At 39.3% G+C, this 16,638-nt stretch overlaps 1 protein-coding gene across 7 annotated transcripts in view; it reads left to right on the forward strand.

Moving 5' to 3' along the window:
* LOC131427882 (trithorax group protein osa) overlaps positions 1–16,638 on the forward strand; it is a 483,794-nt gene that overhangs the window by 41,550 nt on the left and 425,606 nt on the right. For all 7 annotated transcript variants that reach the window (XM_058591445.1, XM_058591447.1, XM_058591443.1 and 4 more), the window contains exon 2: positions 1,062–2,802. In XM_058591445.1, the coding sequence (XP_058447428.1) occupies positions 1,918–2,802 (885 nt within the window). In that variant the 5' untranslated portion in view covers positions 1,062–1,917. The remainder of the gene's footprint in view (positions 1–1,061; positions 2,803–16,638) is intronic.

The raw sequence follows: 16,638 nt of genomic DNA on the forward strand, positions 1-16,638 counted from the left end.
TATTCGTAGCGATATGAAACAAGTTTTGCATGGATCCGTCGAGTGGGAGATTTTTCAATGCTGTCGATGCCACGTTTTCCACGCGGCCTCTGTCGTCCTGTATAGCCAACGAGCCTCACACAAACCGACCAAGTTAAAATTGATTGCAGTGCCTTTCTCCCTACACACCGGGAGAGCAAAAAACAAAATATAACACGAGCAGAGGAACTTTTTATCCGAAACTTTCTACCAACATTTACATCTAATCAAAATCCGACACCCTACGCGAATAACTCAACCAGCGCACACCTCCCATTAATTAGTCTCGCTTCCCTTCACCATCCATCATCCACAACATCAGCCAACAACAACAACAACAACAGCAGCAGCACGGTAGCACCGCTCTCTCGATGGTAGCAACGCCATCATCACCGCCGCACCATTCTCCAACCGGAGGAGCGCACGGGCACAACGCGAAACGCGGCAGAAAACTGATAACCGTAAACATCATCACACGTGGCGTGCCGGCCGACCGAGGATGGGAAGGCGCAAAAGTTCGCGCACCGGAAAACAATTCGAAAGGAAATCCACCGAACTTGTTTTAATTTCCTTTCCCGAAACAAACAAAAAAAAAACAAAACAACCGATCCGTCATTAGGCCGCTCGCCTCGTCCGGAGTGTAGTCGCCGGTGTGCTTCTCCGGCATGTGGAGTTCTGTGCGTGCGAAAGGAGAATGCTACGACACGGTGGGGTAGAAGAGAACGACGACGGATGACAAATCATTAAGCAATTAAGGATTGAAAGAAGTTTTCGTATCCAACGATGATGCCTTGGTGGTGTTTGGTTTGTGAAGCCGAAGCTGAAGAGTCCGTCAAGGAAATTAAACCGCAAAACGAAAAGTAAAACAATCGTGCGATCACGTTAATTTTCATTTTTTTTAAATTTTTTTATTGGGATCAAAACGGGTAGAAAAGGTTGCACGGTAGGGAAGGGCTGAACTGATTGGGGCATGAAAAAGCCAAAAATAAAGAGCAGCAATCAAAATTGCATAATAATTGGATCTATTTTTCTTCTCGTTACAGGCGAATCGTTCTTCACAACGCGTGTGTATGTGTATAAGTGTTTTTCTTTCTTTTTCATTCTTTTAATTCCTGCTAAAGAAGCGTGGATGATTGTGGCGAAGAAAAGATAAAGTTAAGGCAGCGAAGAAAATATTTAATAAATAGCATGCAACCGTGTGTTAGTGTTTCTTTCGTGTTTTATTATCATTAGTTTTTTTTTTTCGGGGTTTATTTGCCACGGGTTCTCCGTCATCTTGGCCGTGCCTGCCTTTGTTTGTGCTCCTTCAAGTGGTAGTTTTTTTTTCTGCTGGTTCGCGCAATTCACCGGAGAGAGGATCGAGGAGGGAGCAAGCAAAAGAAAATAAGTAACAGGCGGTTGAAGGAAGATGAGAAAAAAAAAAATGATGAGATTAGAGATTAGTGATGCTTAAGGTGAAGTCCACGGCACCGAAAATAGAGAGCGGTTAGCCGGCCTGCGAAATCAAAACGGAAATTGTAAATTGTTGTTGCTAAACAAACCCCATATGCTTGGAACGCCAGCCGAAGCTCTTCGCGTGGTATGTGTGGTGCGCGTTCAAGATTAGTGTTTGATGACGGTGTAATTATCGCGAGCTCTTTACCGGTGCTCATCGAAGGGGTACACGCAAACTACGTCGGGGATTGTTTATCGTTGTGTATCGATGCGGTGCTCGGAGTAACGCGCGCGTGAAGATAAATTCCACTCATTTTAAATTTTTTGTTGTCGTTGTTGTTGTTGTTGTTGTGGCTCTTTTCGTGATCGTGACAGGCAATTCTGAATTCCATTAAACGTAACAGCCGCCACCGCCGCAAAAAGCCGAGTGTGGGCCAAAATGAGTTAAGGGGCGGGCAGAAAGAGATGGCGCAGCAACAGACTGAGATCAATGAGAGTCTCGCGAAAGCTAACGATAGAGGTGCTGATCAACTACAGACAAAGAAATCAAGCAATTTGCAAAATGGTACCGATACTCAACAAGGCGGGAAAAATTCTAGAAGTGGATCAGTAATGGGTGGTGAGAAAGCTAAGTCTCTGGCGGGTGCAGCTGCAGGAGGAAATGGCGGTACAACTTCGCCCTCCTCCGGTCCACCCCACCCGCCACATCCGGGGTCGGAAAGTGCCCCCGGAATGCATCCCTACGAACCATCCGGACATCACATGCCACCGGGCAGTAACGCCGGTCCAGTGGACCCGAACAGCAAGGATGAAATGCACCATCATCCTCAGCATCATCCCATGCATCATCCGCAACACCATCAACATCAGCTGTACGGCCAGTCGCCGATGCAGCATCAACAGTATCCCCGGTATCACCACGATCCTAACATGCCACCCGGTGATCCCTACGCCCACTACCGGATGGGAGCGGCACCGGGCGGTAAGCCGGGTTCGATGATACCTCCGAACCGGCCGCCGCCGCAGCGCTACATGCAGGGCCCGGGCGGTCAACCACCGCAGCATACGGCCGGTAGTCATCCGGGTCAGCAACCGCAGGGACCAACGCCAACGCTAAACTCGCTACTACAGTCACATCCACCACCCCAGCATCGCTACCCGAATAGCTACGATCCAAATCAACCGCAACAACCGCCCCCGGCGGCCAGTCCGGGCCAACCGGGACAGCAACAGCAGCAGCAGCAACCGCCACCCGGACCACCGCAGTCCTACGGGCACCAGCAAAGCTGGGCACCTCCGCGGCCGTACAGCCCTCAGATGGGTTCGCAGCCGTACCGACCTCCACCACCGGTAAGTCAACTTTTTTTTTATTTGGAATACATCTTTCTATGTAGGGGTGTAAATTAGATATTCAAGGGTAAATACACGTACAAATTTGGTCAGGTTTTGAACACTTACAGCTCAGTCTATTTTGTATCCAAAAATAATATTATTTCACCTTTTGATTGGAAATAATATTGGATTGGCCAACTATTTTCAATTACATGTGATTGAAATTTTGATTAATGGCGAGCAGTGTCCTATTTTGTACGTTAAAAATCTAAAAACACTGGGCTGGCTTACTGGATTTCCCTAACAGAGACGATGGTTTTGAAGGAGTAAGCGAGAAAGAAGAAAGCATCACTCTTATAGATTATTTCTACAGCTTCAGTCTCACATGAAACATGTCAGAGGAAATATCACACAAAGCGCTATAAAACGATTTGAAGGTTTAACTGGTTTGCATTGATCTTAAGGGATTACACCACTGTAGAAAAAAAGGGAAGGACTTTTTTGGGGAATTATTTTGGGATCCAAAATATGGAGTAATCCGAATTTTGTATAGAGCACTTTTTGATATGTATATTGAAGTACAAAAAACTTGCTTAATCCACCTAGCAGTGGGATGATACCTTTTTTTATCAATCCGCCTGTGTTTTTTGCATGAATATTCTTCGGTGTTTAAGTTTTCATGACATTATTTTAATCACCGTCGTTTTAAGCGGCAATTTGAGATTTTAATCACTCATTACTCTGAAATGTCGAAACTACAAATCGGATCGAATTTGAATCTAAAAGTGTGACAATCGATTAAACTTTTCATGATATGTCGTAGTAATTTCCTCTTTAGGGTTTAGGGTAATTTAAGGTACTTCCAGAGCCGGTACCAGCCAGCATAACCCAAGCCGATTCGTATGGCCATATGACGTATAAATTGCAATATTTTTGAGTCCAACTTTAAAGCTTTTCGGGATTTTCATCTTCTATATCGCTTTGAATTTTAAAAATTCATCATCCTACAATTCCAGAATCGGTAGTCAGAATTCGATTTATTTTAATTTGAACTTTTGTTTCTGAAATTCGATTTGGCTTTTTTGAGAAAACGATTGAGCTCTGAGAAACGATTCGATACTGGAACCGGAATTCGAAATTCGGTGTAGCCGAAGTCAGACAAATTCACCTGAGTAGCTGTATAGTTTACATTTGTTTCCAAATGTTTGAAATTCAATGTAGACATCTTTGAGGAATCGTAGTGCGAATTAAATTTTTGGGTGCCTTCTGAAACGAAAACTGAATATAACCAAAAATTAAATTATTAATTAAAATTAAATTATTTATTGAAGTTTATTTGGTTATCGACTATCCAAATCTGCTAACCCGATAAACCTGATTAATGTATGTGAAATTGTACCCTGTATCTCCGAGACCGAAAGTTAGATCTGACTGAAAAACAAGATGTTTTATAGAATCTTAAAACTTTTCATTTGAATCTTAAATGATTCTTAGAATTCATTTGAATCCTTAATCGGTTCAGCCATCAGACAAAAATAAGTTACACAATTTCAGGGTGGCAAGTGACCGGGAAAACCGGGAAAAAATCGGGAATTTGGTTTTACCGGGAAAAACTCGAGAATTTTAGTGCAAATCCGGGAAAAATTTACTAGTCCTAATCTTAGTAACGATTTTCAGCATCATGGTTTTCCTGATACAACAAATGAAAAGATGAAGGCCACTTTGTGATTGAACTAGGAGTTCAGTACAAGTTTTGAAACTTCTTATTGTCCCTCACAGGTTCAATGGTGCACAATCCATTGGAAATGGAGCCAACACCTCAGCAATTTTAAATCAATAAGAGCTTTCTTAGTTAAAAGTAAAATTTTTAGATAGAATGACTGCCTATAGGACCGTAATAATCGATAGAAAGAGTAAAGAAAGAGGAACTGTCATTTGCACTTAGGACCTTTTCTAGTGTTTGTCTTCAAATTTCAGAATAAGTATGCATAATGGTAAAAGTAACAACAGGTAAAATGTTTAATAATTTTTTTAAGAATTCTTGGGAGCCGTGTTTTTAGTTGTCAGCTAATGATTGTGACAATACTTGTTTAGTAATTGATTTCAATAGGATTCATAAAACCGACAAAGCTGTCGACTTTCATTTTATCTACCGTTCGCAAGGAGTATTTGATTTATTTCTTTGACAGCTGAAACTGGTTTTTCAGAGTTCGGAAGAGCCTGTTCAGTGTCGATGGTAAGAGAATCAAAATTAGATCATCTCAGTCACTAGAGGCAAGCGTACATTTTAAGAATTCTAGAAGGATTTTGTTCTCTCGCCAAAACCCATCTCTGAAAAGATATCGTATATGTTGTTAGCAATAGTCGTCATGTGCACCTCGTGCACTGCACAACTTGTCAAACTGTCAACTTTGTGAGAACTTGTATGCACACATTCAGAAGAGGCTTCATTGGCTTATGCTTATGGCAGTTGAAAACAAATTGCTGTCTCAGTTGCAACGTCGAAACGGTTCTGATATCATACCATATAAGCAGTGCACAACCCGTAAATTTAGTCACGAGACGTCACTGGTTGTTAGAAGGAATCGGGTTTGCGGGAGGAGTGTTGTGCTTTAGTTAATTCATTTTTAATTTTTAATCCTATACTATACCAGGTTAAAAAAGTATTGGAATACACTAGAAATTCACTCCTAACTTGCATAAGTTTTCCAGATAGCCTTTCAGTGGTAGTCTTGAAAACGATTGAATAGTTCGAAAAATAAGTATATTAGTTTTAATTGTGAGACTTTAAATTTAATTTTTCATCCTAATGCTTTCAAATAACTGATGATATTTCTGGAAAACTACAAAACACCACCAATAAACGTCGAATATAATGTGAAAGTTGCGCTTAAGAGCATTATTGGAAAAAGCAAGAAGTTTAAATAAAATGTGTTGATTTTTCAAGAAAATTTCAAGAATTTTGATGCTTCATTCCTTCATGAAATGCAAGACTGATAACTTTCATCACCGTTGGAGAGATATGTTTCTTGTTTTAATCCTATAGCTACATCGAAGTTACTGGCGAAGTAGAAGACAAAATAAAAATGGAATACATTGGACTGGATGGTACTGTTAGTTCAGAAGATGAATGTTTGGACAAACTGTGGATGAAAGTTTTAATCCCTAAAAATACTTGTTTCTCAACTCTCGATGTTTTTTGGACATGTTTAAAAAACCGGGAATTTTTAGTCTCGCGCACCGGGAAAACCGGGAAAAACCGGGAAACTGAAATCGCAAATTCACTTGCCACCCTGCAATTTTAACTTCGTTTCACATATCATCTTGTAGTTCTGGAACCAGAAGTCGGATCCAAACATAATTCAGGAACCTTGTTTGGGAGTAAACGACTTTTCATATGAATCTGAGTTTGTAGAACATGGTTGAGTCATCTCCGAGAAAATGGAGTGAAATTATTTATTACACACGCATTTGTTGATCTCGACGAACTGATTCGAATGGTATATGGGCGTTATGTTCTTCCAGCATTTATTGCTGTAAGTAGTTTAAATCAATATAATTATGGAACTGCTTTCAACTCGAAAATTCTGCCATCATGTGGTTTACATATGGCATATTCGAACGATTATGTTGCCAAAAACGAACCGTGCTAAAATCGGTCCGAGGCAAAACATCATGCTGTACACAATCTTTTGGGTACTTAGAAACAAATGTATGTAACAGTATAAAAAATCGTGTTTTATGTTGCTCCCAAGCCATTCTTTGCCAGACAGCGCTCAAAACTTCTACTGCTGGACTAGGGCAAAAAGTCGCTTACACAAAAATTTCGATATCTTCGTTAAAAATGAACGGATTTTAACAATCTATGGCTTGTTGGATAGCTACTACCGTGCGGAATCTAAGTCTGAAAATATATTCTGATTTCAAGGTCAATTGTGACAGATTTTGACATAAAACTTCGAATAACTCAAAAAGTAAACATCCGATCTCAAAATCATTCAATAGCGTTCACACACACACACACACACGGACATTTGGTCAGTTCGTCGAGCTGAATCGATTGGTATATGACATTCGGCCCTTCGGGCCTCGGAAAATTTTTCTAAAGTTTGAGCGAATTCTATACCTATTTTTATATTTATAAAAAACCTGTTTTAATCCACCTAGTGGTGTAATGATGCCTTTCTCCTATCATTCATACTATCATATAAAGTACTGTGGTATTCTTCAAAATAATTTTCTTCGATTCCTAAAAAGAATAACCGAAATCGGTTTGTTTGACCGTCTACTAATGAAAACTATCAATTGGAGAAGATTTGAGGTCGATTTAGAAACATTTTTAAGGTCATTTAGGGGTTAGCCAAATTTTGTGCTAGGGCACATAATCGTTTTTATTAGTTTTACGTTTCGTCTTTGACTCACCAGTGCAGAGCAGTTCAAATTGAACTGCTTAGTGCTAAACTCGGCAGTTCAATTTGAACCGCTAAGCAGACGTGAAGTTTCTGCTACTTACAGAACACTTTTTGTTTTGCAACGGAGTGCAATGTCTTTTCTGACGTGCCGAACGAAAACGTGTTTTCGACTATTTCTGGCCGATGCAGGTTAGGTCATTTAGGGGTTAGCCAAATTTTGTGCAAAAAGTGTTCTGTAAGTAGCAGAAACTTTACGTCCGCTTAGCGGTTCAAATTGAACTGCCGAGTTTAGCACTAAGCAGTTCAATTTGAACTGCTCTGCACTGATGAGTCAAAGACGAAACGTAAAACTAATAAATTTTTAAGGTTTTCCCCCATTTTCAGTGATGGTATACAATTTTTAACCCACTTTACCTTATATTTCCGGATCCGGAAGTCGGATAAGGATGAAATTCAGGAATTAGGTATGGAACCACGGACCTTTCATTTGAACCTACGTTTGTGAAAATCGGTCGCGCCATCTATGAGAAAAGCTAGAAAACATATTTTAATTTTTTTGCACATTTTACCCCATGACTCCGGAACCGGAAGTCGGATCCAAACAATATTCAGGAATTTTGTATGGGACTACAAGACCTTTCATTTGAACCCAAGTTTGTGAAAATCGGTTCAGTCATCTCTGAGAAAAGTTAGTGCACCTATTTTCACATTTTTTTGCACATTTTACCCCATAACTCCGGAACCGGAAGTCGGATCCAAACAATATTCAGGAATTTTGTTTGGGACTACAAGACCTTTCATTTGAATCTAAGTTTGGGAAAATCGGTTCAGCCATCTCCGAGAAAAGTTAGTGTTAGTGACTTCCGGATCCGGAAATATAGGGTAAAGTGTGTTAAAAATTGTATACCATCACCGAAAATGGGGAAAAACCTTAAAAAAAATTCTAAATCGACCTCAAATCTTTTCCAATTGATAGTTTTTATCAGTAGACGGTCAAACAAACCGATTTCGGTTAGTTTTTAAAGAATCGTAGAAAATTATTTTGAAGAATACCACAGTATTATATATGATAGTATGATTGATATGAGAAAGACATCATTACACCACTAGGTGGATTAAAACAGGTTTTTGCACTAAGTTTTCACGGAGATGGCAGAACCGATTTTCACCAACTTAGATATAAATAAAAGGTCTTGTGGTCCCATACTTAATTGCTGAGTTATATTTGGATCCGACTTCCGGTTAGGAATTATAGGGTAAAATTTGTAAAAAAATGAAAATATGTGTTCTAACCTTTCTACCGATTTTTACAAACTATGATCCAAATGAATTGTCCAAAAGTTTTTTTACAATACTTCTGAATGTCATTTTGATCCGCCTTCCGGTTCCGGAATTCTCAGGTGATTAGTGTAGCAATTTCAATTAAAATCGGTATTATGAAAATCGGTTCAGCCGTTCTGAGCAATTTGAGTGGTTTCCGGTTTGGCAGTCACCAGTTTGTCCCAAATACAACCAACCGTCAACTTTCTTTGGAGCCTCTTCCTCTTATGTATTTTGTTTGCGGCACATTTATAGCCAGTCCGATACGCCTAGCTTCAGCTTTCAGTCCGATGTATGTATTCATTATCTTATCAAGGTTACGTGTTACAATATCAACGTCGTCAGCGAAACCAAAAATGCTGTACTGACTACACTTTCCTAAGTAATATTAAACAAGAGTCAAGAGAGTCCATCATCCTGCCGTAGCCCTCTCCCAGATCCGGAACGAGGATCTGCTAAGGAGTGTATAGAAAAGTAGTTAGCAACATTGATTATTGAATAAAAAAGCGAAAAAAACATATTTTGACATCAGTTTTCGATATATTGTAGAATATATCGCTCGCACTTTGGACTTGACATTCTTCATTAAATTCTGCACAGTTACGTCTGTGACGTTCCTGGTGGCAGCTGTCCATTTTTTTTAACTCCTGCATGTTTTGGGACACTGTACCTTCCTGCCGAAAGTGCCGCTTGACAATTGCCCAATATCTTTCAATTGGCCGAAGATCCGGGCAGTTCGGTGGGTTGATGTCCTTTTTCACGAATTGTACATTATTTTTTGACAACCACTGTAGAACGGAGTTGGCGTAGTGGACTGAAGCCAAATCCGGCCAGAAGAGAGGAGGAGCAGTGGCAGCATTCTCTTCTTCAAACATTCTTGCTCGTACAACTTGGCGTTAATTGTGCCCTTCGTGAAGAAAATCGACGACCGTAAACCACAGGTACAAATTGCTTGCCAGACCAACACCTTCTGCCCAAACTTTTCCATTGCCACCGTGGTGTCAGCGTCGTCCAGGTCCTGGTACACCGATTTCGTATAATATAGCGGTTCGAGCAGCGCTCGAGAGTCTTCCTTGGCGTAGGTCCGTAGGATGCATCCGTCTCTATTCTGTAGAATCCGGTTATACAGTTTTCGCGCTCTTGTTTTGGCCTGAACTTGCTGTACCAGGGACTTTTTCGACACCTTCTGTTTCTTGTACGTTTTCAGGGAGTTTCGAACTTTGATCCGTTGAATCATCAAGATGCTGATGTTGAACTGCTTGGCCAAATCCCGCGGTGACGCCGATGGGTTTTTCCTGATGTACTCAACCACTTTTAAGTCCCGGCCGGGCTGGCTGGGACCCGATCAGGGGCAAATCCTTCATGGAAAGGGTCTTACTGAACTTCTCGATAATATTTTTGACACTGATGTGGTGCACTTTCACCCGTGTTGCAATTTCGTTGTACGTGACACCACTTTCTGAGCACCAAGTGTGCAGAATTTTCTTTCGCGTTTCCGGATCAATTCGACTCATCATTGAAACGATAAACCGTACCGAAACCAATCGATTGCGCATCGCATGTGAACAAAATGTCACCGCAAAACACGCTGCAAAAAATTAAGCCATTTCAGAGTAATAACTGTTTGAATGTTGCTAACTACTTATCGATACACTCCTTATACCTCAAATCAATGTATTTGATCGTTAACTAACCAGACTAGCTCAATTGAAGAGTTATACGACTAGTTACAAGTATCTTACTCGTTTTTGCAGTGTCATGAGAAGAAACTTTTGGATTGTTGGATTTTTCACCTGAGCTTAAACTTGTGAAAATTGGTCGAACGGTCTCTGAGAAAATCGAGTGTACATTGTTATATCTTTTGAATATTTTACTCCGTTACTCCGGAACCGGCAGTCGGATCGGAATAAAATTCAGTAGCAGACTATGAGACCTAGAGACCATACATTTGAAACTAAGTTTGTGAAAATCGGTTCAGTCATCTCCAGAAATATTCGGGTTTCACAGTGATTGCATAAATTTTTTATTTGAGTAAGACGAAACGTTTTACCTGTTGGTAAAATAAGTATTTAAAAAAAAAACGTACATAAATTTCAGTTCACAATATCACAGAATCAACAGCCCAGCATTTGGTTGATTCTCGGATTTATCTCAACATTTACTTAGCATTAAAATTATATGTAACTAGCTGACCCGTCGAACTTCGTCTCGCCAGAAGAATTGTCAAAAGACTAAGTGGTCAACGTTTCTCTCCATTATTTTTCTGATTACTTAACTTACAATCAACGGAATTCGAGACACACTCGCTTTAGCTCAAAAAGAAGAAATATCACCAAAGATTAATGTGAAAATATGTAACACCTCTGTTAAGCAAAAATTGAACAAATGCACAGATATCTAGTCTGAACAGTCCGTTTTAAGGAATTACTCATACGTGAATGTTCACCCGACAGAACAAACTTCAAAGCAGTTTCTTATACACAAAAAATTTCTATTTTTGTGTTCGGTAATAATTTTTCCGGCAACGATCTGTAAAATATTATTTTTACTGAAAGATACGTAAAATTTATCCAACTTACGGTCATCTGTCAAAGAACTACTGAATATCGGAAAATCCTATGTAAAAGTTACGATTATTTATTATTTACTGACACGGTCTGTGAACTCTGAAATGTCATTTCTCTTGACGAACTCAGTAAAAGTTTTACCAATATCCGGAAAATTAATAAAAAATAATGAAGAATTTCAGTAATCATCACTAAACATTCAGCAGAAATAGAGATCTGTCAAAAAACATAATTTTCGGTCGTAAAGGTGTAAAAATTTCTAGATTTGTAAAGCAAAAAATAGTCGTGCGAATTGATTGCTTGCAAAAAATAGATAATACTGATAATACTTCCTAGCGGTAATTTTTCATATAGTGAATATATTCAAAAAGCCTTCTACAACTTATCATTTCTGCTCTCTAAAAATATGAAGGGTGATCCCATATTCTACTGAATTGCATCCGAAAGATATTTTAACATTTTATTTGAAAAAAATATTTCTGAAGAGCAAATGTAATTCAATTCATTCATCACACGCAAATAAATAAATTGATCGGATGAAAATATGTTTTGAAAACAAAAATGCTCTTTCCTTTCCTAGATCTCTAATACAATTTACCAAAAACAGTAATACTTTACGGGTCAAGACGTTTACATATTTTTAGGATTGTTTTATGATTTTTGCCGAACGTCGGTATTGAATGATGAAGAAGTCATTAGAATTATGACAGATCGAAGTTCATTGGAACTATACGATCATTCAGCAAATAAAACTTTTACCGAACGAATTACCGAATGTCCAGCTGTTTGAAAGTCAGTAAAACTGTACCGACATCCGAAAAAATAATTCGGTGTGTTCAGCTTTTAAGCAGCGAGAAATTTTTCTCAAAATCTGTTCTGTACGTTCAAGTTATCAAAAAGTACCATGCGTACTTTAGAGCTCTAATGAAGTGGATATTTTCAGGTACTGTGGAACTTTTGATTGCTTGGAGACGACGCTGAAATTGTAATTTGATATTGATCTTACCAGTTTGAACATTCTTCACAGAATATGCAACATGAAATGACAGTCTCAATTCATTATGGTAATTATCTTGAACATTGATATCTGATAGCCACTTACTGTGTGCGCATAGTCTAATCTAAATCATTAGAAAGAGAAATGCAAGGAAAATCTCTTAAATTGACTACACAAAGCATCTCGTTGCGCTCCAAACAATTTTTTCAACGATCTAGTATTCTTTCCTCCAACCCTTTTTCCTTATTTTTCTGATTACTTTACCTACAATCAATAGAATTCGATACACATTCGCTTTAGCCCAAATAAGAAATATCACCAAAAATTAATGTGAAAACACTTCTGTTAAGCAAAAATTTATCAAATGCATAGATTGTAATCTCATACTTTGAGTCAATTCTCTGAACAGAGAGCAGTTCCTTGCACAGCTTTAAGGCAGCGGGAAAGTTTTCTCAGAACTTGTTCTGTATGTTTAAGTTTCCAAAAAGTGCCACGCAAACTTTAGAGCTCTAATAAAGTGGATATATTTCATGTACTGTGGACCTTTGGTTGCTTAGAGAGGCTTAGTATACTCTAAATCATTAGAAAACAAACTGCACGGAAAATCTCTTAGCTTGACCTAAACGCTTCTACAGCACAAACTTTGCATTGATTTATTCAAAAATTTACTGATTTGTTAGGCCGGGATGGCCAATATTTATCATTAATCACAATTCATCAACAGGTAAATGATATCAGAAATTTTTCTGCTGCCTACAGCGGTTTTCTAGAAAACAGTCATATGCATTCCGTCATTGAGTCATTTGTCAAGTTTTAATACCCAATAAGGCACGTGGCTCTAAATGATGCACGGGAAATCTCCACTACTAATCTTTGCGCGCCAAACGATTTTTTCAACGATCTAGTATTCATTTCTTCGACGACCAAACACTTATGCAACTCGTTGCGCGCCAAACATCAATCGTAGTTCTAGCAAGCATTGGTGACTTTTTCAACGGAAAATTCCATTGTCCATACAAAATAACTTTATTGGTTTTTCCCACTTTTCCGGTAAGTTTTCCTAATTTTTTTGATGTACGAACCCGGTGGGGATAAAAACTGATCAAACAAAAAAAAAAGCATCTCAATCCGTCCATCCGTTCTTACGTGATGCGATTACAAAGAATGATACCTGCATTTTTATATATATAGATGTATGTTTGAGCTAAAAGTGTTAAGTCCTTAAACAGACAAAAGTTCCCCTCTATCATCATTCTTTTCGTATTTACCAAACAGAATGCGAGAAATTTTCAAAAATATGCCAATGTTTGTTGTTTTCTTCAATTCGGTGAGAGAAAAAAAACTTGTTCGCCACGTAACCAGAAAAAGCATCTGCGCCAGCATCAGAAACAAGCATGTCATCAGCAAGCGCATGAATTATTACCATTCTTCCATCGTTTCCGCCACTACTACCGCAACCCCCAGCAGTAGCTAATTTTCTTTTAGCCATCACTAAAAATAACCACCCAGACTTGCCGCGCTCGGCCGAACCATCGAAAGACGTGGATAGTAGTGAGGTTATAAATAAACCTCGCGCACAGTCTTCGGGTCCGACAGCGAATAAAAATAAAAACACCCGTCCACTAGACTACCGTTCACCACAGGTCTTCCACCACCACCCGGAAACCCCAAACCAACCAAGCAGCCACCCATGGGACGTTGTTTATTGGCAATGGAAACACAATATACGGCAATTTAGCCGACTCATTCGAATGCGACAATCTCGAGGCATGATCTTCGACTCGGGCGGAATAAACCGGTGACCTTCGACTGCGGCACCGCGAACCGGGCTTTGAGAGATGGAAGATCAACAGTTAAAATCCGGATAGGACAGTCGTCGTCGTGGTCGGATCATTTGCGATTGCCAGACTGACCAGAAAACAAAAAAAAAAAAAAAAGAGGATGATTAAAGTATCACACGTCCATCACTGCCGCGAATCACCAGGAGATTCTGTTGATGACAACGTTATTCGGAAAACATAAATCATCAAGATAGGAGGTTACGATAGTTGCGTATAAGATTGAAAGCAGGAGTATGTCGGTGTGGTGAAAACAAAAAAAATAAAGGCTTGCATAATCCAATCAGCTGTTTCTTGTTCGTTAGAAGGATCGTCGTTTGACGTGTCAGTTCATTCACGTGTGTGGTGGAAAATTCAAATCTTTAATCGTTTGTTTTTTTCTTCGTCACCAAAATCGCCACTTCAACCCATTCCTATCCCATCAACTAATTCGTTTAGGAAGATTACCCCGTTTCGCTTTGACAGCGAGAGCGCATCATTCGAAGAATTCGTCGTACCACGGAAGACGGCTGGCGAGGTTCGCCAATTCAGTCTTTCTGTTTGCCTAATAGACACAACACACAGCGGCGCTTCCTCCATCCACCGCTCGTCATCTGATGGTGGTGACTGACGTCATATTGATTGCGTTCTCAGTTTGGATAAGCGCCGTGCCAGGACATTCCATCAGTAGGCGAAGTAGGTAAAAGAGGAATATAAATAAAAGCGAATTTTAGATATCGTTCGTATTGCCGTTCGTTCGGGATCTGTGGCGGGCGGCGGCCCGTCCACGGTGGCGCATCCGATTCTTCGACGGTGGTGCCCTACTTTCGGAGGGAGCACGCCGTGCAGCAAGCAATGTTTTGAAATGGAAAGCGAGAGACTGACGGTGGTGTGGTACGTCATCAACGCTCGCGGCGGGACCTCCGTGAAATAGAAGTGCTGCACTTTCTGGGTCGGTTCGGTTCACTGGGTGTGTGTTTGTGTGTGGTTCTGTTCCTGCCCCGAAAGGGTGCGGATGCGGGAGATCCTCTGACAGGGACGGCTGGCGGATCGTGAACTTGGGTTGTCGTCTGTACGATGCATAGCATAATTGGAACATTGAACTTGATTAGAGTTTCGGTTTACTACATTCCGTTCCAGAACTGCCTGGTGCTGTTCGGTTCGGAGCTAGTTTTCACCGGAATCGAACCTGTCATTGAACTTTGCGATACAACGTTACTCGTTCTAGAAAAATTTAGAACTACAATTTGAACCCCTGATGTGCGCTTTGGGTTCCAATTTGAATATTGATCAGCAGCCGAATTCCGGTGGCAGAGGAAATTTATCACAATTTTCTTAAATAGAATTTTGAATACAAAAGCAGATAAACTCCGGTCAGAAAATTGTAAAGAGCCTACTTTCTTAATTTAGAATTCTCGTCAAAAAAAATTCTCAACAACATTTTTGCGAAGAAAAATTCTGAAAGACAGTTCTTGTTGTGATAAAATTCAGTGAAACTGTAAAAAAAAATTACGTTGCAGGCATTATTTGTGCAGTAATATCTGCAGAAGAAAAGGTGTGCCCGCTGGCGAAGCAGCCTACCAGCGGTAGCACCTTTTCTTCTGCAGATATTACTGCACGAATAACGCCTGCAACGTGATTTTTTTTTAAACAGTTTTACTAATCCTTCGTAAAACGCCATCGTCGATCTTTTTAAGTTCCTCATATAGAAAGGTAAATGTATTAGGAAAGCTAAAATTATTAAGTTCGCACTCCGAAATCATGAAATGCAGGACGAAATATGTCAGTACAACACAATAGTTTAGCTATTGTGGGTGTAAAGCAAGAGAATATCACCAGAAAAAGGCAGGTGGGTAATGTCAGAGACATAACTGAATGTCGTGAATACGAAAAAACTGGCACCCTTCCATCACTTTTCCGAATATCAGTTAGTTGATTGAATTGTGTGAATTGTGCAAGCTTTTCCCTTTTTCACTACTAGAGTTTGAAGCGATGCACCTACTTTAAAGTACAGATTAGTTACATTAAACAGCTACTATTGTACAACAATATATTCCAAACTTTCCTTTTTAATTTGCCAATATAGGCTAGGTACGACAAATTTGTATTGTATTTTTATTTTATTGAAAGATGGCTTTTTGGTCAAGTGTTGTTTTATAAAATATTTATTTTGCGTTAAAAGCCGACGTTTCGAAGTAATATCCCTTCATCTTCATGATTAGTCACAGTTTTCACATTATACAATTTCATAACAAATTTATTTATATTTATTGAAGCTATGAAGTTCGATTATATCTGATTCAGAAATGTATCGACGATCTTGGGTATGCAAGAGTAATTTTAATAATAATAACAAAAATAATAATAATAATAACAATAATAATAATAATAATAATAATAATAATACAGATTAATCTGAATATATGGCAACCCTGTTTCGCATGGCATATTTTCACACGACCCTATACTAGTATAAAGATGTGTTCAACATCATCACTTTCGCTTTCGCATTGCCGTTCGTAATTGAATGTGTTAGTGACGGTGCAAAATATTTTAACTTCCATCTTGATGAGTCTTTTGGTAGGAAATATTGAAAGTTTAATTACCTCTTAATGATAATCTGGGGCACTAAAAAGGGCCTTGAATTGTTACAATCAACAAGATCCGAAGCCACAAGGATTTCACTAGTTTACACTTTTTCCTAACCACTTGTGCAGTTGTTTATTCATTTTCATTAGTTT

Source organism: Malaya genurostris, chromosome 2, assembly GCF_030247185.1.
Source record: "Malaya genurostris strain Urasoe2022 chromosome 2, Malgen_1.1, whole genome shotgun sequence".
Taxonomy (NCBI): Eukaryota; Metazoa; Arthropoda; class Insecta; order Diptera; family Culicidae; genus Malaya; species Malaya genurostris.